The 26,693-nt window shown below is 37.2% G+C and overlaps 1 protein-coding gene and 1 non-coding gene across 2 annotated transcripts; one reads left to right on the plus strand and one right to left on the minus strand.

Moving 5' to 3' along the window:
- The first annotated feature begins 15,431 nt into the window (after positions 1-15,431).
- On the plus strand, positions 15,432-16,609 carry LOC112722106 (dehydration-responsive element-binding protein 1E). Its single transcript, XM_025773081.2, has one exon. The coding sequence runs from the start codon at positions 15,613-15,615 to the stop codon at positions 16,372-16,374; it is 762 nt and encodes a 253-aa protein (XP_025628866.1). The 5' UTR covers positions 15,432-15,612; the 3' UTR covers positions 16,375-16,609.
- Positions 16,610-26,005: 9,396 nt separating this feature from the next.
- On the minus strand, positions 26,006-26,113 carry LOC112724831 (small nucleolar RNA R71). Its single transcript, XR_003163975.1, has one exon. It is a non-coding gene; the product is annotated as a small nucleolar RNA R71 (small nucleolar RNA).
- Between the last annotated feature and the right edge of the window lie 580 nt (positions 26,114-26,693).

Consider the following 26,693-nt stretch of genomic DNA (forward strand, 5'->3'; position numbering starts at 1 on the left):
ATATATTGCTGTTTATTGTTGAGGTTATCTTTTGCCACTTAGTTTTGAGTTCTTCATGCTTACCTTTTGAGAATACCAAGTGATGAGAATTCCCTTCGAGCTTGTAACTCTTCTTGAATTGCATGATTTGGCCAACATGTAATTTCAATCCTTTCCTCGATTAGGCAATTCCTTGATGATTGATGTTGTGCATTTATCTTAATGCATTGTATTTCATGATTATATGCATCCATATGCTTATAGCTTGAATGCTCTTATGCTTCTTTAATGCTTGTTTTAACTTACAAGTTTACTTAAAGCATCTCAAGTACACTAGGATAAGTGAAGTGCATGCTTCTTTTGTGACATCACTTTTTGTACTAGTGTGTGTTCTAAAAGTCACCTAATTTAGAATTCACACACTCATTTGTCATTACTGTCACACTAATTCACTCACTCAATTCTAGTGATTATTACCTCATTCCAACAATGTATGCTTCCTTGCTTTTGTATTTTCTTATCTTATGATGTTATTTTCTATTTTTTTTTCATGAACGATGCACCACAAGTAATAACGGAAGCGGAAGAAAGAATGCGCAGCACCAGTTGACCTACCAGCTAAAGGTAGCAACTCGGCAAGTCGCCGTACCCCCTTGCTCATCTTTGCATGCACCGAGGACAGTGCAAACTTTTAAGTGTGGGGAGGTCATCCGACCGGTCGGCGATTTTGGATGACAAGTTTTTAATCTCAACACTTTTGCATTTCATTTTTAGGTTTTTAGAATTTTTACTTGCATTTTCTTATTTTTTGCATATATATACACAATAAGCTTAGTCAAAATAGTGAAAATTTTTCAAGATTTCTATCTATAGGGCACCAATTGATTTGAGTGAAAACTTTTCATAAAACTTGCTTGAATTATATATATATTGTGGATCATGTTTTTGAGCTAAGAACACAAGCAAGTGAGATTTGAGCCTAATGGTGTGGTTACATCTTATAACCACTTATTTTCCTTGTGTGCATTATTCTCTTTCTATGATTGCAATCTTTGATTTGTTTGATTCTTTATATCTATTATTTTGTGTATTCATGCATTTATATGATTGAGGCCATCATTTCATGTAGCTCACTTACCCAAATAGCCTTACCTTTTATCTTCCATTGTTAGCCAATTTGAGCCTACGATTAACCCACTTTGTTCTTTAATTTAGCACATTACAAGCCCTAAAGCAAAAAAAATAAACGTCCTTTATTTGGATCTTTGATTAGCTTATGCTAGTGTGTGTGTAACATTCAAGTGTGGGAAAACTTGGGACATTGGTTGAATAAAAGGGTAGTTTTGCATTTTTGTTGTAAATATTGGAAATTGGGTACATGCTCATGTATTGATTAAATGTATAGACCTTATGCATTGACATTCTTGTATATGAAAGAAAGAAAGAAAAAAATAAAAAAAAAGAAAAGAAAAAATAGAAAAAGAAAGAAACAAAGAAAAAAAAAGAAAGAAATAAAAAGGGGACAAAATGCCCTAAAGCAAAGCTCAATAAGGATCAATGCATAAGTGTTGTGAAATGAAAAGAAAATGCATGAGTATGTGAAAAAGTGAGAAAAATGGGTAGTTAGGTTAGCTTTTGAATTGTATAGAGTGTCATAGGCTAGGTGGGAAGTCTAAGCTTATCAAAGATTCAAATTTCAAGCTCACTTAACCATATATGCATCCTACCTTGACCTTAGCCCCATTACAACCAATGAAAAGACCTCATGATACTTGTATGCATGCATGAAATAAATGTCGATTATTAGAAGAAAAATAAATCTTGGAAAGCATGATTAGGGGAGAATTGAGTGAATCAACCCTAAACACTTGAGCGAATAGAGTGCAAACACATCCGGTGAGGGTTTGATGCTCAATTACATGTTTTCACCTATAATCATCACTTTTCTTGCAAGTTTGTAAAAATATTTAATAACTCAATTCAATTGTGGATTAGACTTGCTAGCCCTTAGCCCTTGTGCATATAGGCTTCTTGGGAATTGATTTATTTTGACCAAACAATTGCATTCATGTAGATAGTTGCATATAGGTAGGGTGCATTTAGTTAGATTTCATGTAATAAATGTTGATATCCTTTGCTTTCTCTTGGTTTAAGCATGAGGACATGCTTGGTTTAAGTGTGGGGAGGTTGATAAACCCCATTTGTAGGGTTTATCTTGTGTTAAATTTAGAGGGTTTTATCATCTTTTCCCACATTTATTCAATGAAATAGCATGGTTTTATAACTTCTCCTTTAATTGTGCTTAAGAATGAAAACATGCTTTTTAGGTCTTACAATAGCTAAATTTAATTTACCTTGATTCCATTAGGTGCCTTGATATGTTTGTTAAGTGATTTCAGATTTAGGAGGCAAGGATTGGATCAAGGGAATGAAGGAAAAGCATGAAAAAATGGAGAACTCATGAAAGAATGAAGGAATCGCAAAAGCTGTCAAGCCGACCTCTACGCACTTAATCAACCATAACTTGAGATACAGAGGTCCAAATAATGCGGTTCTAGTTGCGTTGCAAAGCTAATATCCGAGGCTTTAAAATGATATAAGATTTGTCATAGTTGCATCACGTTTAGAGGGCGCGCACGTGGTATGTACGCGTATGTGCCGATTTGCACGTGATTCATTGAAAGCAAATTAGTGGCCAGCAAATTCTAAAGCCTTATGGGCCCAATCCAACTCATTTCTGATGTTATTTAACCCAAGGACTGAAGAGGGATGAGACATCTAGTCATTAGTTTAGTTTTATTTTAGTTTTATCATGCTTTAGTTAGTTTCTAGAGAGAGAAGCTCTCACTTCTCTCTAGAAATAGAATTAGAATTAGGTTTTAGATCTAGATCTACTTCTTCTTCTCTCTTCTAATTTTCCTTTCCTTTCCTTAATTGTTCTCTTGTAGTTGTAGAATTCTTCTTCTCTTGTAATTCCCTTGTATTGTTAGTTGTAGTTTATGAATTTTCTTTTGTAGATCTACATTTCTTCTTCAATGCAATTGGTAAGTTCTTTGTTGTTTCATAATTGTTTTCCTTTTCTATTGTTGATCTCTTGCTATTCTAGTTAGATCTCTCTTTAATTCTTGCAATTCATGTTGTTTACTTTTATTGCCTTCTATGTGTTTGTTAAAATTCTTCTTTTATTATGAGTTTACTTTTCTATTGTTTTGCCTTTCTATTGTTAATCTCTACTTTTGTAGTTGTAGATTCCTTTAATTCTTGCAATTTACTATGCTTTTCTTTTATGCCTTCCAAGTGTTTGACAAAATGCTTGGTTGGATTTTAGAGTATAATTTTATGCTCTTGGCTTGGGAAGGTAACTTAGGAACTCTTGAGTTACTAATGTCCAAGTGATTGACAATTGGGAGCCATTAACTCTAGATCTCACTAATTGAATTGGTGGAGAACTAGGACTTATGGACTTGGATTGACATAGCTCACTTGACTTTCCTCTACTATTAGTTAGGGGTTAATTTAGTGGGGTTGGTCCTTGAAAATTCTCATGTTGTGGTTAGTGATTAGGATAGAGATCCTTGACCACCAACCCTTGCCAAGACCTCTTTAGTTGTTAGGTTATTTTCATTTCTATTTACTTTTCATGCCTCTTATCAAAAACCCCAAATATAACTCATAACCAATAACAAGACACTTTATTTCAATTCCTAGGGAGAACGACCCGAGGTTTAAATACTTCGGTCTATAGATTTTAGGGGTTTGTACTTGTGACAAACAAATTTTTGTATGAAAAGATTATTGTTTGGTTTAGAAACTATACTTGAAACGAGACCTCAGATTTTATTTGTGAATTCTAAACCGTCAAAAAGTCCAATCATCATTGAGGTATCTCATCCTTCTTGGATATGTTACCAAACCTTTGGCATGGGGAACAAGATTTAAAAAAAGCAGTAGCATCTTTAAAAAGAGTGTGCCACCAGAATCCACAGTCTAAGATTTTTCTAGCTGTCCTTTGAGGACCAAAATTTCCACCACTCTCAGATGAGTGGTAAGCCTCTAAAATAGACTGGAATTCTGATTGAGGCACACGTCTCATAATTATATGGTCAGCACCATACCTCCACAAATAGGGATCATCCCATATATAATATTTGGACTCGCTTTTCTGCTTGTCCCTCTCGTGCTTAGTAAAATTGGGAGGAAAAGTATGGCTGACTAGATAATTAGCTACAGGTGCATACCAAGGAACTACTTCAGATATTGCATGCAAGCTGTCAAAAGGAAAAGCACCGTTGATAGGAGTGAAGTCATCTTTAATGTGCTCAATGCGACTCAAGTGATCCGCCGCTAAATTCTGAGAACCACTCCTATCCTTAATTTCTAAATCAAATTCTTGTAGCAGTAATATCCATCGTATTAGCCTTGGTTTGGACTCTTTTTTGGCTAATAAGTACTTTAGAGTCGCATGGTCTGAGTACACTACCACCTTAGTACCAAGTAAATAAGCTCGGAATTTATCCAGAGCAAAAACAATAGCAAGAAGCTCTTTTTTAGTGGTAGTGTAATTAGACTGAGCAGCGTCTAATATCTTGGAAGCATAAGTAATTACGAAAAGATCCTTACCTGCGTGCTGGGCCAGCGTCGCTCCTACAGCATGGTTGGAGGCATCACACATAATCTCAAAGGGCTGGCTCCAGTCTGGTCCTCTCACAATTGGAGCTTGAATCAAGGTGATCTTTAGCTTATCGAACGCCTTTATGCGGTCCTCACTCAGCTCGAATTCTACATCCTTCTGCAGAAGTCTCGATAAGGGCAGTGCTACCTTACTGAAGTCCTTGATGAATCTCCGGTAGAAACCTGCATGGCCAAGGAACGAACGAACTTTTCTCACGGAGGAGGGGCAAGGTACACTAGAAATGACATTTACCTTTGCTGGATCTACAGATATACCAGTATTAGAGATAACATGTCCTAGTACAAATAATGCGGTTCTAGTTGCGTTGCAAAGCTAACATTCGAGGCTTTGAAATGATATAAGATTTGTCATAGTTGCATCACGTTTAGGGGGCGCGCACGTGGTATGTACGCATACGCGCCAATTTACACGTGATTCATTAAAAGCAAATTAGTGGCCAGCGAATTCTAAAGCCTTGTAGGCCCAATCCAACTCATTTTTTATGTTATTTAACCCAAGGATTGAAGAGAGATGAGACATCTAGTCATTAGTTTAGTTTTTTTTTTAGTTTTGTCATGCTTTAGTTAGTTTCTAGAGAGAGAAGCTCTCACTTCTCTCTAGAATTAGAATTAGAATTAGGTTTTAGATCTAGATCTACTTCTTCTTCTCTCTTCTAATTTTCCTTTCCTTTCCTTAATTGTTCTCTTGTAGTTGTAGAATTCTTCTTCTCTTGTAATTCCCTTGTATTATTAGTTGTAGTTTATGAACTTTCTTTTGTAGATCTACATTTCTTCTTCAATGCAATTGGTAAGTTCTTTGTTGTTTCATAATTGTTTTTCTTTTCTATTGTTGATCTCTTGCTATTCTAGTTAGATCTCTCTTTAATTCTTGCAATTCATGTTGTTTACTTTTATTGCCTTCTATGTGTTTGTTAAAATGCTTCTTTTAGTTATGAGTTTACTTTTCTATTGTTTTGCCTTTCTATTGTTAATCTCTACTTTTGTAGTTGTAGATTCCTTTAATTCTTGCAATTTACTATGCTTTTCTTTCATGCCTTCCAAGTATTTGACAAAATGCTTAGTTGGATTTTAGAGTAGAATTTTATGCTCTTGCCTTGGAAAAGTAACTTAGGAACTCTTGAGTTACTAATGTCCAAGTGATTGACGATTGGGAGCCATTAACTCTAGATCTCACTAATTGATTTGGTGGAGAACTAGGACTTATGGACTTGGATTGACATAGCTCACTTGACTTTCCTCTACTATTAGTTAGGGGTTAACTTAGTGGGGTTGGTCCTTGCCAATTCTCATGTTGTGGTTAGTGATTAGGATAGAGATCCTTGACCACCAACCCTTGCCAAGACCTCTTTAGTTGTTAGTTTATTTTCATTTCCATTTACTTTTCATGCCTCTTATCAAAAACCCCAAATATAACTCATAACCAATAACAAGACACTTTATTGCAATTCCTAGGGAGAACGACCCGAGGTTTAAATACTTCAATTTATAGATTTTAGGGGTTTGTACTTGTGACAAACAAATTTTTGTATGAAAGAATTATTGTTTGGTTTAGAAACTATACTTGCAACGAGACCTCAGATTTCATTTTTGAATTCTAAACCGTGAAAAAGTCCAATCATCAAAATGGCGCCGTTGCCGGGGGAGTTGTAATGGTGTTGTGTTATTGGTTATTGTATATATGTGAATATTGTGAATAGCTTGATCCTTATGTATGCACAGATCCTTTAGAAATTTTGCATATTTAGGTACTTGCTGAATAACATCAAAAAAGGGAATAATTACCTCAACATTTTTTAAGATTTCTACCATTTTAGGATCAAGTTCCATCTGTTTCCTGGACTTCCTTGCAAGGTGTAGAAATGGGATAGGAATGGCATCTCTTATAGTTTCAGCTTGCTTGGGTTCTCCACTCCTCAGTTGAGCTGCTTCTTCTTCAACCATGTCTTTCACTTCATCTTCCTCTTCAACATCCTTCACTTCAACCATGTCTGCATCTGGGGCGTGTTCCTATGGGCTTGGCTCCTCCAGATTCCTCTCTTGCAGTGTGGTTCCGGACCTCAAAGTGATGGTATTGATGCCACCCTTGGGATTGGGTAAGGATTGAGAGGGAATTCCACTGGAGCTTGCCGGTTGAGTGTTAGAAGTATTCGATGATCCCATCTGGGAGACGAGAGCTTGTATAGCTGAAGTTAGACCGTTAAGTGTACTTTCCATGGTCTTTTGTCCTTGTGCAAGGGACTGAAGCAACTCGTCATTAGAAGAGGAGTGGTAAGTGATTTGAGGGGCCTGCTGTTGGTTATTCTAAGGTGCTTGGGATTGCCTTAGGTGAGGTGCTCTGTAAGGCTGGTTCTGGTTCTGCTGTCTGTTATTGTTATTATTCCACCTCTGATTTCTCTGGTTGTCTCTGCCTCCTCTGTTATATTTGTCCCTCCAGCCATAGTTGGAATTATCTCTCCAGCCATGGTTGGAGTTATCTTGCCAACTTTGCTTATAGTTCCCACCTTGGTTGTAGTTGCCGCCTTGTTGATAGGAGCCTTGATTTGGGCGGTCATAGAAATTGTGAGTAGCTGCCAAGGTGTTGTCCTCTTGTTTGAGCTGTGGACACTCATCAGTATAATGACTATAATCAACACATATCCCACATACTCTCTGAGGAACCAGTTGTTGACTATGTTGGGGTGAGGGTGGTTAAGATTGTTGTTGATTCAGATTTATCTGCTTCAGTAGATTGGTCACCTCCCCCAGAGCTTTAGTAAAAGCAGCAGTCTCACCACTAGAGGACACCTTCGCAACAGTCCTAGGATGGTTGGTCCTATGTCTAGTGTTCCGGGTAGATTCAGCTAGATCAGCGATCAGCTACAACACTTCTGTCGCCGTCTTGTACTTCTTCAGAGAGCCATTACTTGCAACATCTAATGTAGTTTTATCTTGAGGCTTCATACCTTGTGTAAAGTAACTGATCAACACCATCTCATCAATCTTGTGGTGGGGACATGAGTCTAAGAGGTTCCTAAAACGTTCCCAGTATTCGTAGAGGGTCTCTAATTCTCCTTGGATAATGCAGGAGATCTCCTTCCGCAGTCTGTCTGTAACTTCAGCTAGAAAGTATTTGTCCAGGAACTCCCTCCTAAGCGTGTCCCAATTGGTAACTACTGCCTCCGGTTGAGTGTAGTACCACTCCCTCGCCTTTCCCTCAAGAGAAAACGGGAAGGCGATTAGCAAAATAGTAGTCTCATCTGCACCATAACGCCTAACAGTAGAACAGGCTGTCTGAAAATTCCTGAGGTGCTTTATGGGCTCCTGAGCAGGTAAGCCATGAAACTTGGGTATCAAGTTGATTAGTGACGTCTTCAGTTCAAAATCTGCAGCTAGATCTGGGTGATGCGCTTGATACGCTTGCAGGGTAAAATCTGGGGCTCCTGCCTCCTGGAGGGTAATTCTCCTGGGTGCTGCCATGTTACCTGCACGTGAATCAACTGAATCAGTAGTAGAGGAGCTTGTTTCCTCCTCAAATGGCGGTTCAGATTCGCTCTCAGATAAGACTGGTGAATTGGCAATAACCACTTCACCACCTTCAGAGGCTAACCGACGCCGAGCTCGCCTAATACGTGAAAGAGTTCTTTCAATTTCAGGATCAAAAGCGGCTAAGCTCGGATCAGGCAGTGAACGCATCATTCAATGAAAGGAACATACAGCTCATGGTAATAAAACAAAATAAAATAAAATTTAAATAAATAAATTCCAACCAATAAATTAGCACACTATTGCAACTCCCCGGCAACGGTGCCAAAAATTGATGCAGGCAGAAATTGACCAGTTAAAAAATTAATAAAAGAAATACGTTGCAAGTACAGTTCTTAACCAGCTAAAATCCGCTTATCAATTAAAAAGGGTTGTCACAAAATTAGAATTAAAAATACTGGGAGTATGAATCCCAGGTCGTCTCTCAACGAGTTGACAAAAGAGTGAAGCTTATTGGTTAGAGGTTTTCCCATAAATTTTGAGTTTGAGAAGTAGGAAAATAAATTATTATAAAATTAAGCAATGGAAATTAACCAGAGAATTTATTTAATTCAATTAAAATCCTTGACCGGGAGATGATTAATTGGAATTTCTGTCCTTGTTGGATTTCCTCAAGTACAATCCTAAAACGTTGTTGGTCTACCTGGTCATCCCTTAATGAATAAGGGAAAGTCAAGTAACTAACTAACAAGCTATATCCTCAGGTCCTAATCCTCTCCTTAGGAAGGATTAGAGTTAGAGATTAGAGTTGTCAGTCATCAACTATGCGCGAGGATTAACACTTGAGTATTCTAACTCAAGGTTCTCCTTTTAATCAACTCCCAATCAAGTTGGGAAACTACTCCATTATCATGATTGTAAACTTCACAAAATTAAAAAGGAAATATAAGGAAGACATGATAAACAATAATTAAAAAGTAATTAAAAATAAAATAGGTTCTTATATTAATAAATCCCAAAATGCAACATACTTATCCAAATAGAGTTAATGGCAATAAAGGGTAGAAGAGTAAGAAAACAAACTAGAACAATAAAACTTCCAAGGAGGTAATGAGTCTTCTCAGTATCCAAAAGCAAAAGCATGAAACTCTAAACTATTAATGAAAGGAAACCTAGAGGAAGGAGTAGTATTCTCTCTAAGATTCCAAAACTAAACTAAAACTATGCGTAATGAGAATGTTTGAATGTCCACTGAGTCTCTGCATGTTTCCTGGCTCTAATCTGTGTTTCTGGGCCGAAAACTGGGTCAAAACACAGCCCGAAATCACCCCCAACATTTTCTGAATTTTCTGCAGATCGCGCATGTCACGCGTACGCATCGGTCACGCGTGCGCGTCGCTGGCCGAATTTCCTTTCCACGCGTACGCGTCAGGCACGCGCACGCGTCGCTGTGATTTTCTCCGTTTCGCGTGCACGTGTGAGCCATGCGTGCGCGTCACTTCTCGCTAGTTGTCTCCTTTATTTCTTGTGCTCCTTCCATTTTTTGCAAGCTTCCTCTCCATTCTCTAAGCCTTTCCTGCCCTATAAAGCCTAAAATACTTAATACACAGATCACGGCATCGACTGGTATAAAGGAGAAATTAAAATACACAAATTAAAGGCTTAGGAGGCAGGTTTTCAATCATTGCATAAAACTAGGAAGGAATTGTAAAACTATGCAAATAGTATGAATAAGTGAGTGAAGAGTTGATAAAAACCACTCAAATTAGCACAAGATAAACCATAAAATAGTGGTTTATCAGGCATCTCCCGCCGAGGTGCCGTGTTGGCAGTCATTGGGGAGAACGTGATTGCTATCGGGAGGGAACAGGTTGGTGTGTTGTTTTTCACGGCTAGCACCCTGAGATCTTTTTTTAATGCTGACTTGGATTTTTTTGGCTTGTCTTTTCCTGTGATCACGTTTACTATTATGGTTGGGTCGGTCTCCGGGCTTTCCTGGTGCGCTTGTCATACCATTCTGGGATTGCATCCTTCCTGCTCTAGCGATCTTTCCCTTTCAGTTTTCCTAGGTTCTCGAATAATTTTGGCAAACTCGGGGAGTTTTCCATCTCAAATGACTTGTTCGAGAGCGTCCTTTAGATCAAAATGGTCTTGAGTCTTATGTCTGTATCATTTATGATACTCACAGTATAAGCTCTTGTTACCTCCTGTTCGTTCCTTCAATTGTTGTGCTTTCGGGAGAATTCCACGCTCTGCTATTTGGTGATAGATCTCCTTGATTGGGGCTGGCAGGGGGTGTAGTTCGTGACCTTTCCCACCCTGGGTGGCAAGTTAGGAGTAATGGATTTGAAGTACTCTTTTAAGGTGTCTTTGGGCGAGGGGTTATCGCGGGGTTCTATGTTGTCGTTCTGCGTTTATTGGCTGCCACGATATGGCTTACATCTTCGTCATTTATGTATTCCCTGGCGATGCTCTAGATTTCATACATGGTCCAGACCGGTTTGGTCATGAGGTGCATATGGAAGTCTTCATTCATGAGACCTTGGTTAGACAGAGGCTAGCCATGGAATCTGTGAGCCCCTCTACCATTAGGCACTCGTCGTTGAACCTATCGAGGTACTTCCTCGTGGGTTCGTCTTGCCACTGCATGGTTCCGAGCAGGCTAATTGGGTGTTTTGCTTTTGCAATCCTAGTGGTGAACTGTGTCATGAACTTGCTGGAGATGTCCTCAAAGCTGGCGATCAAACCATTTGGAAAAGTGTTAAACCACTTGATCGCTGGTCCAGCCAAGGTCACCGAGAAAGTCATACACTAAACCGTGTCGGTAGCTCCTTCCATCTTCATCTTGGCTTCGAAGGCTGTTAGGTGTTCTTGGAGATCTTTGGTGCCATTATATTTAATATCGGTTGGTTTGTTAAAACCCTTAGGTAGCTTATCCTTTAGGATCCTTGATGAGCGAATATTTTATACCCTTTTTGGCACTGTTTTCTTAGTGTTTTTAGTTGTATTTTGTTAAGTTTTATTATGTTTTAGTAGGTTATAGTGCAAAATTCATATTTTGGATACTACTTTGAGTTTTTATATTTTTCCTATGATTTTAGGTGATTTTTGGGTGAAATTGGCAAGTTTTGGCAAAGTCTGATTCAGAAGCAAAGAAATGATAGCAAATGTTGTCAAATCCTAACCTCCAAATATCAAAACGAGCATTTCTGGAACTACAGCGGTCCAATTGATGCGCTCTTTATGGTGTTGAAAAGATAACTTTCAGGGCTTTCCATCAATATATAATGGTCTATACTTTTCTTTGGAATAGAATGCCCAAAACGGGCGTTGAACGCCCAACTTACCCCTTTTCCGGCATTCAACGCTCAAGAAGGATCAAGGCCAGCGTTGAATGCCCAAAACTGGCGTTCAACGCCACCAAGGGAGCACAAGGCAGCGCATTTACCCCCTAGTGGGTGTTCAACGCCCACTTACTCAAGTTGGACGCCAAGCTCAACCCAAACACTCACCAAGTGGGCTTAGAAGTGGATTTTCGCACCTTTAGCTTAGTCTATATCATTTTTGTAATTTCTAATTATTATTAATATCTTTTTAGGTCTAGTTATTAGTATAATTAGAAGAAAGATCACTCTTGTTAGGGATCTTCATCTTCTTCCAACTTATGATACACTATTTTCTGTACAGTATGAGCGGCTGAACATCCTAGGTTAAGGATTGGAGCTCTGCTCATTCCCATGGATTAATATTATTACTTTTCTACTTTAATACATGTTTGAATCTATTCTATGATGTATTGTCGTTCTTTATCTTTATGTATCTCGGGTGGAACGAGAGTATGTCCCCTTATTCTACATGAGCTCTTGCGAAGCCTTAGCCAGATAGTATTGAGCTACTGCTTGAGAATACATTATAGGTTCCAACAAGTTACCTGGGCTAATTGGGATACGTGACATAAATTCCTGTTAGTCATGGGTAATTGAGGTCTCTGTGGCGTTAAGGCTAGAATAATGAGCATCATTCTCCGATCCGGAAGATCTGACCTTGTCTTTGGCGTTTTGAGTAAGATTACCAGAGATTGAACTGCGTGAGCTTCACCCTCGTCCCGATTGAATGACCACTGCTGGTCTTTGGTTTGGATCAGAGGAGATTAATGACCAATACCCCTGGCTTAATCACTCATAGCCTTGCCATTGAATGAATCACTTATTGTTAAAGTAGTCAGTAAGAAGTATTACTCCGGAAGAATAAGCATCTCCAAGGCCTTAACTGATTTCTCACTATTGTGTCTATGTCAATTCTTAATTGCTTTCTTTATTGTTTTGTTTATGCGCCTACAAAAACAACAATCAACTTTCTATTCGCCTGACTAAGATATGCAGGATAACCATAGCTTGCTCAATCCGACAATCCTCGTGGGATCGACCCTCCCTCAGCTGAGGTATTACTTGGACGACCCAGTGCACTTGCCGGTTCAGTTGTGCGAGTTTCATTTTCGCGCACCAATCCTCTCCGTGAATGGGGTGACTCCTATTATCACATGCTCACTCCTTGTTCATTTAGAATCTCGATGGTGTCTTCTATCTTCGTCGTCGTGATGGAGCTCTGATTCCCGGGAGATACTATGATTTTGGCGTTTTCCATGACACTGATCGGGTGATCTTTCCTTCCTGGTTTCTCGTCGTGATAGGCTCTTGGAGGTCGCTTGACTTGTGTGTTCCGGTTGGTATCGCTCTTTGGTCGCGACCCGGCCCTTAAGGGTTTGTACTCTCTGGTAGAGCTCTTGAATTATCTGGATTGCTTTCTCTTCTATGCCATCAGGTGCTCGGGTCTTATCAAGGTGGCAATCGTCTTCTTTTGGTTCTCGCCTTTCAGGGGTTAGCTGGTGGTGTACGGTGCTGGTTACCTTTTTATGGGTTGGTGGAGGGATATCGTTTCGTGGTTCCGACATTCTATTGGGTGGGTCTAATTTGTGGTGATGGCCTGAGGACCACTCCTCAAATTCTTCCATCATGTCGCCGAGGCTTTGGTAAGTTCTCCACAAACGGCGCCAATGTACAGAGAGTTGTCGGTACGGATTGTGAGATGGATTAAGGACTAGCGGGCCTTAGGTGGTGACGAGATCGGATCTTCTTGGAGCGGAGAGGGTGGTACCTGCAAATACACTCTGACGCTCAAATCAGAATGGATCTAAAAGGTATATGTGTGGGTTAGGAATGTGTGTAGCTGGGTGAGCCCTTGGCTCCTTTATATAGTTTGCGGTCGTTATTTTATCTTATCTTGTTAGTTTAAAATAAGAGGGATATTTGATTTTGAATGTTGGTTAAGTATTACCAGGCCAGTTCAGATCGCGAAGAATGTCCAGACCCGGGTAATCGGGTCGGAGACTGCTCCGATAAAAGACCCAAAAATCGGGTCTAAAACACTATATCATATTTATATTAAAATAAATTATTTTAAAATAAAAATAATATTATATAATATAAAAAATATTAACTTAAGTTTAAAAATATAATCTTTTATTATTAATTTCACTCTAAAATACAGCTTCAAATAAGGTTGTATTACTCTAAACATGACCCGAACCTGAGCTGAAAATAAAACTGGATAAAAATAACAAAGCTAAACCTAAACAAATATACTTCGTGTTTAGGTCGGGTTTCGTACTAGAATGAATTTTAAACACCCCGCCCTAATAAATAAATAAATAAATAAATAAATAAACACGAATTTTAAACAAAAATAAACATCTTTTGCAATGACATCTATATATACATGTAAATGCATTTTGAACAAAAATAAACATGTTTTTCTCCCTTTATGTATATATAAATCAATAAACATGATATATATAACAAATAACTGGATTTTGAACAAACATATTTTCTTCCTTCATATATTTACAAATTAGTAAACATAATATATATACATATACAAGCAAATATGAATTTTGGAAAATAATGGTTTTTTAATTTTGTGTTTGCCAAAATCAGTAAATATGAAATACATAAATAAATATGAATTCGGAATAGAATAAAGATATTTTTCTTTAGTGTTTATAAGAACCACAAACGAATAAATTGACGTACATGTCTGTGTGTGTATATATATAGTAAATATGAATTTTGAAAAAACAATAACATGTTCAAAATGTTGTTTATTAGGAAGAAAAATAAGAAATAAAAATTTCAAACATTAAGTATGATGAAAATGATGAAACGAGAAAGAAAAAAAAAACGTAAGAGTTATAGAGGAAGAAGTAAAAAATGAATGAAGAAAAGAATTGAAGAAGAAGAAAAGGAGAATATTAACAAAAAGAAAGGGAAAAAGAAAGAGATAAACTTACCTGCGTGCTTGAGCGTATGAGCTCCGATCCCTTAGAAAACATGTCATCCAAATAGGTTATAAAGATATTCAAATCATGATCATGGATAAATATGTTTAATCTGGAATAATAGAGTATAGCAGATCGATCCATTTTTCCCCCTACAAAAGAGATGGAGGGGGAGAGAATGAAAGAAAAACCTGAACTAAGATGAAAAAATATATTATTCTGAATCTTATTAACAAATTAAATATCTTTAATAAACATCTTAATTACTTTAAATAAACAAGATACATGAATGAGAGTAAATCAATATGGATCAGGAATGATGTCCTAGATGAATATATACAAAGGTCCATGATCAAATATAACACGACAGTTATATACTAACTAAAAATATTATAAATGTGGTCTTAACACAATTCACTTTTGATTAGATAACATGATTACTATTCTTAGCAAAAGTACTAGTATAAGTATACGTCATGGTTGTAAAAAAAAGAATATAAAAACACGATTTATACGCAAGTTGATACTCATGTATAGAGATGCAAAATGTCAAATGAAATGAGTCACTTCCCGGGTCAAAACGACGAAGGAACCCTCTGTTGAGACAGCATAAACGTAGGACCCACAATACGTAGGACCTAGCTCAGCTGTCCTCTCTTTTTCACTTTCAAAAGTGCCCCAAAAGTATTAAAAATTAATTAAGAAGTTGATACCTGTCCTTTGATTATTTGAATTTGTAACTAACTGCTAGGCGCTAGCCGAAGCAAGCAAGTGTGTTAACCGTGGCCTGCCACTTCCTCCCTGGCCCAGTACGTAGTAGTCTAAACCCTCAAAGCGTGACATAATACAACATAACAAGATAACAACAATAAAACGCCAGCGGTCCCGTGTGCGCGTCAACATCGTAGCCACGTGCTTCAAACTTTTCATATATATACTCTCTCACTCACTCCAACTCATACTCAAACTCATCTCAGGTCTCAACCATATTTCAGTTTCAAAGCAAAAAACACTATACAGCCACCCAAAAAACTTTAACTCCTCATATTGGATTAGTCAACTTACAGTACCATTTCATTTCAATAGGGTTTCTCACTTATTACAATTAGTTGCTTAATATAAAGATAAACTTAATTATCTCTCAAATGAACAAACTCAGACAGTCATCATTTGACGAGTACATATCTACGTGTTCCTCTTCGGAAGCGAGCTCATCCAACAATAACAAGTCATCGCCGCCAAACGCCTCCATCGACTACGACGAAGCGATAACGTTGGCGTCATCGAGGCCGAAGAAGCGTGCGGGGAGAAGAATCTTCAAGGAAACGAGGCACCCGGTGTACCGAGGAGTGCGTAGGAGAAACAACAACAGGTGGGTCTGCGAGCTTCGCGTTCCAAATACCAAGTCCAAACGGATATGGCTCGGGACCTACGCCACACCTGAGATGGCGGCGCGTGCCCACGACGTCGCCGCACTCGCGCTTCGCGGGAAGTCAGCCTGCCTCAACTTCGCAGACTCTGCCTGGCGACTACTCCCTTTGCTCCCGGCGCCTACTGATGGCGCCGAAGAGATAAGGAGAATGGCCGCGGAAGCTGTGAAGACAGTTACAGTTGAGGACGGTTATAGTAATAACCGACGTCCAGTAAGGACGGGCAGTGCGGTTACTGAGTACGAGGTTTGCAGCGGTGAGAGCGGGGTGGAAGAAGATGTAAAGAAGGATTTGATTGTTGATACTAACAACGATGATTATTACATGCATGATTGGGTTCGGAGCATGACGGAGGAGCCGTTACGATCACCGCCTCCATTTTTCAGATACGATTTTGGCAGTAGCAGCAGTAGTCATAGGGAGTGGAATGATATGGAGGTTGATGCTGAGGTGTCACTGTGGAGCTTTTCCATTTGATTTTATTTGATTTGATGTATAGCTTTTGATTATTATTCAGTGTGCAAACCTTTTATTGTTTTGTACTTTGACTTAGTTTAGTTTTCTTCTGCTTTTCTTGTTTTCTATCTTATCATTGGTTTTATTCATTTCGTACATAATTCTAGGAGAGAGGGAATTTATGTACCAACTGAATAATTATTACATGGACATAGGACACCATTAAGAGGAAATAAAACCGCTTGTGTTTTTGTAATTCTCGTTAAAAATATTTAAGAAATAATAAAAATTTATTCTAAAACAGTTTAAAAATAGGTAAATTCTACCGTATCTTCTCTAAAATAAATGGTAAATTACCCTTTGTGATATATACAGTGATTATTGATAATTATCTTTCTATTAGAATTTTAAGATTTACGTTATTTTCTCTTTTCTTTTCAATTGACGCTATGTTTCATTTGATACTTGATAACAATGTAATTTTCATTATCCCCACCAAATACACTTCTTCTTCTCCAATTTTAAAATTCTAATTCCTTTCAAATCGAATAACTATTTTCAATCAATTAAGTTAGGATTTAGAACTTGTTCTTACGTTTTTAATCTCCGATTTCAACGAGCACAACTATCAATTTTTCAGCTCTCTTCTTTCTAAAAATTTTTTCGTATTAAAAGATATTACGTTCGGAGAGAAGCAAGAGAATATGAGTTTGTATGACAGATATGAATTTGCACCATGAATAAAATTTTTGTAGGTAATTAATGGCATGAATAATAAAATAATTAATTAATATTTGAGGTGAATGTGAATATTAAAATACTTATTTCATTTTATCTTATTGTTATCTGAATAATAATTTAATTTTTTTGTAACAATATAATAGTTTAATATGCTCTCACTAATGCATTAGTTTTTTTTTTTAATTAGGAAAGAGGTGTATTTGGTGGAGATGATGAAAATGATATTGTTATTAAATTTCAAGAGAAACATAAAGAAAAGAGAAGACAACGTGAATCTTAGAGTTCTGATAAAAGGATAATTTATCAATAATTACTGTATATATCACAGGGGTAATTTACCTTTTATTTTAGAGATGGTATAGTAGAGCACCGCAAGGCTTGGTTGAGTGGCAATTATATTTGCCTTGCTCTAAGGTGCACCGGGTTCAAATCCCAGCTGAGGCTGGTTGTGGTTCAAAGAACCCATAGTACCCATGGTAGTGTGTGTGAGTGTGTTGTGTGGGTGTGTGAAACATGGGTGTAATGCCTAGGATTGGGGGCTGTCCAATCCATTTGACCAAAAAAAAAAAAAAAAAAGAGATGGTATAGTAGAGTTCACCTTAAAAATATATTATTATGTATTTTTTAATTAAATTTATTTTATATTTTTTTATTTTTAATTATCGATCAAATAATTGAATAATATTAACTATAATAAATAATAATTATAAATATTACATATATAAAATTATAAATATTAAAATTAAAAAACCCTAAAGACATCCTATATAAATCATTAGAGGAGAAAAATTACTTGGAAAACAATTTACCAATTTAGTTTCAAAAACCCCATATACATTATCGGTGCGTAATAAGTAGGGCATTGAGTTATACTTGTAGAGTTGTACGTAGTCTATTGAGAAATTAGGCTTTATTCATTTAATTTTATTTTCTCCATCGTCCTTTAGTTTATACACCTACTGTATATAGTGTTTGTTGACATTGACAAACAATTGACAATACTCTAATTTGTTAATTAATATTTTGTTCCACCTAGACGATTCTTGGATGAATGTGGATTCTTTTTTCCCCACGAGATGATAAATGTAAATTTAATTAATTTGTGTCCTTAAATATACGGTTTTCCTATTGGAATACATCAACATGTGAAACAATTTTCATTAAAAAGTTGGACACTTATGTTTTTAATGTATTGCAAATGAAAGGTATCAGACTCAACAGAAGATGAGACAAAAGGAGAATAAGAAAGAAAGAAGAGAAAAGAGAAGAAAGCAGAGTTGAGAGAGAGAATTTGATCGATTCGCACTAATAGTGAAAAATTAGTAACAGATTAGTTCGGAAGCTTTAAAATATAGGAAGTGTAGTTGTCACTTGTCAGTTATCATAACAGAAAATCACTTATCTAATAATCACTTAGGGTTTGTTTGGGTGAGCTTTTAAGAAAAGATCTTTTTTCGAATTATCTTTTTTTAAAAGATTTTATAGAAAAGTAAAAGTAATTTTATGTTTGGATATCTCATGTAAAAAGGTCTTTTTATCAATTAATTATGTTTGGGTACAACAATATAAAAGTACTTTTTTGTTTATTTATTACATGAAAAACATCTTTTTTTAAGGAAAAAAAATCTTTTAAAAAAAGATGTAAATTACAGCTTCTCAAAAAAGATTTTTTTTTTATTTTATTAGTGCTTTTACTATTACTACTAAAAATTTGCCAAACACGTTAAAAAATAAAAAAAGATCTTTTTTCATTAAAAAAAAATCTTTTTTTAATAAAATAATAGCGTCCAAACATGCACTTAAACTAATAGAAAGCAAAGCTCTAACTAACTTATCTTTGGCTCATTCTATATAGCTCTTATCACATTTGCATGAACTATCTGTCATGTCCTTACTTATTAATTATCTACTCTATCTTTTGATTTCATTTTTCTTGTTCTCTTTCATGCTCCCTACTATTCTACTCCTCAAGTTGCCTCTCGAATATCCTTTTATTGAGCTCTCTATTAGTCGCTCTTTCATTGTAGCCTCTTAGATCATCGACCTTAAGTTTTTCTGGAAATTTCAAGAATGCAGAACTTGGTAATGCCTTTGTCAATATGTCAGCTAGTTGTACTGATCTTGGAACATGACTCATCTATAAATTGCTTTGCTTGTCACATAATTCCTTACAAAATAAAGGTCCTTTTCAAAGTATTTAGACTTCGAATGCAGTATTGGTTTTGCTGCTAAGAGTACAACACTTAGATGGTCACAATACATTGATGGAGTTATAATGAGTTCAACTGCCATTACTCTATATTCAACTTCAGTGCTCAATCGTGCAACAGCACTCTGCTTCTTAGAGCTCCATAAAAAAGCAACATCTAGCAGTTGTCTAATGCTCCAAGACTTTGCTAATACCACATTAAGCAAATATTCTAATGGATGAAGGTTTTACTAGCTGAGAGAGAGAGAGAGAATTTGATCAATTCAAACTAATAGTGAAAAGTTAGTGATAGATTGTTTGAGTAGCTATTATATATAGGAAGTGTAATTGTCCGGTGTTATAACAAAGTAACCACTTTAACAAAGATATTTAAAAATGTCTTATTATTATTGGAAGTAGTTATTAAATCAGTCAATAATTTATTTTTAATATACCAAAACAAAATCGATTTATTATAACAACAACAATAAACTCAATTGTCTATATTATAATTATCAGATCCGAATCAATCTGATCGATTTACATAATCTGAACCGAATTATGTTTAAATTTTTTGAGAAAAAGACAAATATATTCCTATTTTTTTCGCGAACATCTAAATACCTAAAAAATTTAAAATTATAATTAAGTCCCTAAAAAAAACTCTAACCCTAGACCCTTTCCCTTTCCCTTGCTCTAGTCCAAGCCCAAGCCCAAACCCAATGTCTCACTAATCTCTCCATCTAACCCGACAAAAAAATCCTAGCCCTCGGCATCTCCTTCTTCACCCTTTTTTCACTTAAGCTCGAGCTCTCATCTCTTTGCTCACTGGCTCAATCTTAAGCTCTCTCCCTCTCTCATCTCCGGTCTCGCACTCAAGGTCCTCGTCGCTCTCTGTGTCATCAGTCGTCACCGTCTTGTCAGTCATCACTGTCTTGCACTCAGTTGCGCTCGCATGCCTTACCTGAGTTCGTCATCGCTGATGGAAGAAGCAACAGGTCCGAGGACAAATCATCGTCGTCTCTCCATGTCACGTCACTGTCTCAACTTGCTGGAAATGAGGACAAGAGTAGGAGATAAAGTTGTTTTGTATTGGCAAAGAGCTACTAGTCATGGGTAGACTAGAATATTTGATATTTTATAGTTTGTTGCTGCATAATTGATGAGCGGATAATTTATAGCTTTTTGTCATTGTTTTTAGTATGTTTTTAGTAGAATCTAGTCACTTTTAGGGATGTTTTCATTAGTTTTTATGTTAAATTCACATTTCTGGACTTTACTATGAGTTTGTGTGTTTTTCTATGATTTCAGGTATTTTCTGGCTGAAATTGAGGGACTTGAGCAAAAATCAGATTCAGAGGTAGAAGAAGGACTACTGATGCTATTGGATTCTGACCTCCCTGCACTCAAAGTGGATTTTCTGGAGCTACAGAACTCAAAATGGCGCGCTTCCAATTGCGTTGGAAAATAGACATCCAGGGCTTTCCAGCAATATATAATAGTTCATACTTTGGCCGAGTTTAGATGACGTAAAAGGGCGTTGAACGCCAATTCTACGCTGCTGTCTGGAGTTAAACGCCAGAAATACGTCACAAACCAGAGTTGAACGCCAGAAATACGTTACAACCTGGCGTTCAACTCCAGAAAGAGCCTCTGCACGTGTAACATTCAAACTCAGCCCAAGCACACACCAAGTGGGCCCCGGAAGTAGATTTATGCATCAATTACTTACTTCTATAAACCCTAGTAACTAGTTTAGTATAAATAGGACTGTTTACTATTATATTAGACATCTTGGGACGCCTGGTTCTTAGATCATGGGGGCTGGCCTCTCGGCCATGCCTGGACCTTTCACTTATGTATTTTCAACGGTAGAGTTTCTACACTCCATAGATTAAGGTGTGGAGCTCTGCTGTTCCTCAAAGATTAATGCAAAGTACTACTGTTTTTCTATTCGATTCAACTTGTTCCGCTTCTAAGATGTTCATTCGCACTTCAACCTGAATGTGATGAACGTGACAATCATCATCATTCCCTATGAACGCGTGCCTGACAACCACTTCCGTTCTACTTTAGATTGAATGAGTATCTCTTGGATCTCTTAATCAAAATCTTCGTGGTATAAGCTAGATTGATGGCGGCATTCATGAGAGTCCGGAAAGTCTAAACCTTGTCTGTGGTATTCCGAGTAGGACTCTGGGATTGAATGACTGTGACGAACTTCAAACTCGCGAGTGCTGGGCGTAGTGACAGACGCAAAAGGAGGGTGAATCCTATTCCAGTATGATCGAGAACCTCAGATGATTAGCCGTGCTGTGACAGAGCATTTGGACCATTTTCAAAAGAGGATGAGATGCAGCCATTGACAAGGGTGATGCCTCCAGACGATTAGCCATGCAGTGAGAGCGCATCGGACCATTTTCCAGAGAGGATAAAAAGTAACCATTGACAACGGTGATGTCCTTACATAAAGCCAGCCATGGAAAGGAGTAAGACTGATTGGATGAAAACAGCAGGAAAGCAGAGGTTCAGAGGAACAAAAGCATCTCTATACGCTTATCTGAAATTCTCACCAATGATATACATAAGTGTTTCTATCCTTACTTTCTATCTATTTTATTATATATTTTCGAAAACTCCATAACTATTTTATATCCGCCTGACTGAGAATTACAAGGTGACCATAGCTTGCTTTATACCAACAATCTCCGTGGGATCGACCCTTACTCACGTAAGGTTTATTACTTGGACGACCCAGTGCACTTGCTGGTTAGTTGTATCGAAGTTGTGAATGAAAAACGATTTATTAAGACGTGCGTACAGAGTTTCTGGCGCCGTTGCCTGAGATCACAATTTCGTGCACCAAGTTTTTGGCGCCGTTGCCGGGGATTGTTCGAGTTTGAACAACTGACGGTTCATCTTGTTGCTCAGATTAGGTAATTTTCTTTTTGTTTTATTTTCAAAAAATTTTCAAAAACCTTTCAAAAATTTCTCCTTTGTTTTCGAAAAAAATTTAAAAAAAAAATGTTTTCAAAAAAAAATATATTTTTCTTCAGAATTTTTAAGAATGAATTTTAGTGTTTCATGATGATTTGTTGAATCCTGGCTGGCTGTGAAGCCATGTCCAAATTCCTTTGGACTAAGGATTCAACTAATCACTTCAATGCATGTAATAGCATACTAAAGCTTGGCTGGCTATTAAGCCATGCCTAACCCTCAGATTGGAGCTTTAGACTAAAGAGCACAAGATTCCTGGAATTCATATTAAAAATTTTGGAATCCTTATTTTTCTTTTTCACATTAATTTTCGAAAAATCCAAAAAAATTTAAAAAAATCATAAAAATAAAAAATATTTCATGTTTCTTGTTTGAGTCTTGAGTCAAGTTAAAAGTTTGGTGTCAATTGCATATTCATCTTGCATTTTTCGAAAAATTCATGCATTCATAGTGTTCTTCATGATCTTCAAGTTGTTCTTGGTAAGTCTTCTTGTTTGATCTTGATGTTTTCATGTTTTGCATCTTTTCTTGTTTTTCATATGCATTCTTGCATTCATAGTGTCTATACATGATAAATTTTTAAATTTGGGGTCTTGCATGTTTTCTTTGCATTAAAAATTTTTCAAAAATAAGTTCTTGATGTTCATCTTGACATTCAAAGTGTTATTGGTGTTCATCTTGACATTCATAGCATTCTTGCATGCATTCATTGTTTTGATCCAAAATTTTCATGCATTGCATCATTTTCATGTTTTTCTCTCTCATCATAAAAATTCAAAAAATCAAAAAAATTATCTTCCCCTTTTTCTCTCTTAAAATTTTGAAAATTAGATTTGACTTTTTCAAAAAATTTTAAAATCTAGTTGTTTTTATGAGTCAAATCAAATTTTCAATTTAAAAATCTTATCTTTTTCAAAATCTTTTTCAAAAATCAAATCTTTTTCATTTTTCTTAGTTATTTTCGAAAATTTTAAAAATATTTTTCAAAAATATTTTTCTTATCTTTATCTCCTAATTTTCGAAAAGAGGTAATGACCAAATCAGTACCCGAAAGATTCAAACGCTGACATTTTGGTACTTCACTATTGTTATTGACAAAATGATCCTTAAAAAATTTTAAAATTTGACAAGCGTACCCACGAGTTCACCGGAGCACATTTCCGGCAAGCACAGTGCTGACATGGCCACCGTGTTTTGGTGACTTGGCAAACCACCCCCAAAGTTCCCTCCCCAACGCACACTCCCTCCCCTTCCCTCTCCCTCCCTGTCGCAGCCCCATCCCCAACGCACACTTCTCCCCCATCGCAGTCCCCGCCGCATCACAAGCCACTCCCCAATGTACACTTTCCCTCTCTCCCTCAACACCACCATTCACAGCAACAACAACTTTAACATCAACAACAACAACAGCCTCCACCACTCTCTCTCTCCAACGCACACTACCCCTCCCTCCCTCAACCCCACCACCCTCTCTCTCCACCACTCCCCCTTCCCCAACGCACACTTCCTTCTCCCTCCCTCAACACCACCATTCACAGCAACAACAACCTCAACATCAACAGAGTTGCCCCAAATCATGAATTGTCCCAAATTTTTAGGTTAAATTATCATTCAAAAAGATTAATAACAATAAAACTCAGAGAAAACAAACAAATTCATATACAATAATCAAAATAAAATAAAATAAAACAAAACTTAATACAGACACCACCAAAGCAAGAATAGAAGAAGAACACCAGACACAGAGGGGGCACGACACAATAGAGCCAAGATGGAACCCAGACAGAGGAGGCATGGCAAAGACTGGGGGCTACCAGTAAGCAGATACAAGCAGTGAAGGCAACAGTGGTGAAGGCGTACAGACAACGCAATGCCATGAAGGAGACACTGGCGGACGCAGAAGATCTGACGACGAGATGGCGGTAGTGCGGCGTCGATGACATTGGCTTTGTAAGACTGAGAAGGTTGAGCTCTACTGCTGTTTTGGGTGAGAGTGAATTGAGAGTGTGAGACACTGTGTTGGGAAGGGGATTAGAATTCAAAGAGGCAAGGGAAGTGGATTAGGGTTCAAAAATGGGAATTTTGGACCGAAGAGGGGGGAAGTGCGTTAGAGATGGGGGATTAGGGTTAGAGAGGGGGAGGGAAGGATTAGGGTTGGGGAAGGAGGAGAATACATTCAGGAAGGGGAAGGGAGGAGTACGTTGGGGATGGGGGATTAGGGTTAGAGAGGGGGAAAGAAGGATTAAGGTTGGGGAGGGGGGAGAATGCATTCAGGAAGGGGAAGGGGGGAGTGCGTTGGGGAGGGGGAAGGAGAAGGAGAAGAATTAGGGTGGGGGAGGGTATTTGCCATATCATCAAAATGCAGTAGCCATGTCAGCACTATGCTTGCCGGAAATGTGCTCCGGTGAACTCGTGGGTACGCTTGTCAAATTTTAAAATCTTTTAAGGACTATTTTGTCAATAACAATAGTGAGGTACCAAAATGCCAGCGTTTGAATCTTTCGGGTACTGATTTGGTCATTACCTCTTTTCGAAAATAACATCATCAATTAATGTTTTGATTCAAAAATTTCAAGTTTGTTACTTGCTTGTTAAGAAAGATTCAAACTTTGAGTTCTAGAATCATATCTTGTGATTTCTTGTGAATCAAGTCATTAATTGTTATTTTAAAAAATCAAATCTTTTTCAAAACTAATTTCAATCATATCTTTTCAAAAATATCTCTTTATCTTATCTTTTTCAAAATTTGATTTTCAAATTTCCTTTCTAACTTCTTATCTTCTTATCTTTTCAAAATTGATTTTCAAATTTGTTTCAACTAACTAACTAACTTTTTGTTTGTTTCTTATCTTTTTCAAAATTACCTAACTTACTCTCTCTCTCTAATTTTCGAAAATATCTTCCCTCTTTTTCAAAATTTCTTTTTAATTAACTAATTATTTTAATTTTTTATTTTAATTTTCGAAAAATTACTAACCTTTTTCAAAAACTATTTTCGAAAATCACTAACTCTTTTTCAAAAATAATTTTCGAAAATTCTCCTTCTCTCTCATCTCCTTCTATTTGTTTATTCATCTACTAACACTTCATCTCACCCAAATTCGAAACCCCTCTTCCATCTGTGTTCGAATCTTTTTCTTCTTCTTTTCTTCTACTCACACAGGGACCTCTATACTGTGGTAAAAAGGATCCCTATTATTATTTTTCTGTCCCTCTTTTTCATATGAGCAGGAGCAAGGACCTGAAAGGACTCTGAAGAGGAAACTAAGAGAAGCTAAATTACAACAATCCAGCAAGCACCTTTCAGAAATTTTCGAATAGGAAGAGGAAATGGCAGCCGAAAATAATAATAATGCAAGGAGGATGCTTGGTGACTTTACTGCACCTAATTCCAATTTACATGGAAGAAGCATCTCAATTCCTGCCATTGGAGCAAACAATTTTGAGCTGAAACCTCAATTAGTTTCTCTGATGCAGCAGAACTACAAATTTCATGGACTTCCATCTGAAGATCCTTTTCAGTTCTTAACTGAATTCTTGCAGATATGTGATACTGTTAAGACTAATGGAGAAGATCCTGAAGTCTACAGACTCATGCTTTTCCCTTTTGCTGTGAGAGACAGAGCTAGAATATGGTTGGACTCTCAACCTAAGGATAGCCTTAACTCTTGGGATAAGCTGGTCAAGGCTTTCTTAGCCAAGTTCTTTCCTCCTCAAAAGCTGAGTAAGCTTAGAGTGGATGTTCAAACCTTCAGACAGAAAGAAGGTGAATCCCTCTATGAAGCTTGGGAGAGATACAAAAAACTGACTAAAAAGTGTCCTTCTGACATGCTTTCAGAATGGACCATCCTAGACATATTCTATGATGGTCTGTCTGAATTAGCTAAAATGTCATTGGATACCTCTGCAGGTGGATCTATTCACTTAAAGAAAACGCCTGCAGAAGCTCAAGAACTCATTGACATGGTTGCTAATAACCAGTTCATGTATACTTCTGAGAGGAATCCTGTGAGTAATGGAACGCCTATGAAGAAGGGAGTTCTTGAAATTGATACTCTGAATGCCATATTGGCTCAGAATAAAATATTGACTCAGCAAGTCAATATGATTTCTCAGAGTCTGAATGGAATGCAAGCTGCATCCAATAGTACTCAAGAGGCATCTTCTGAAGAAGAAGCTTATGATCCTGAGAATCCTGCAACAGCAGAGGTGAATTACATGGGTGAACCATACGGAAACACATATAATTCCTCATGGAGAAATCACCCAAATCTCTCATGGGAGGATCAACAAAAGCCTCAACAAGGCTTTAATAATGGTGGAAGAAACAGGTTTAGCAATAGCAAACCTTTTCCATCATCCACTCAGCAACAGACAGAGAACTCTGAACAAAATACCTCTAATTTAGCAAACT

This window comes from Arachis hypogaea, chromosome 11 (assembly GCF_003086295.3).
Source record: "Arachis hypogaea cultivar Tifrunner chromosome 11, arahy.Tifrunner.gnm2.J5K5, whole genome shotgun sequence".
NCBI lineage: Eukaryota > Viridiplantae > Streptophyta > Magnoliopsida > Fabales > Fabaceae > Arachis > Arachis hypogaea.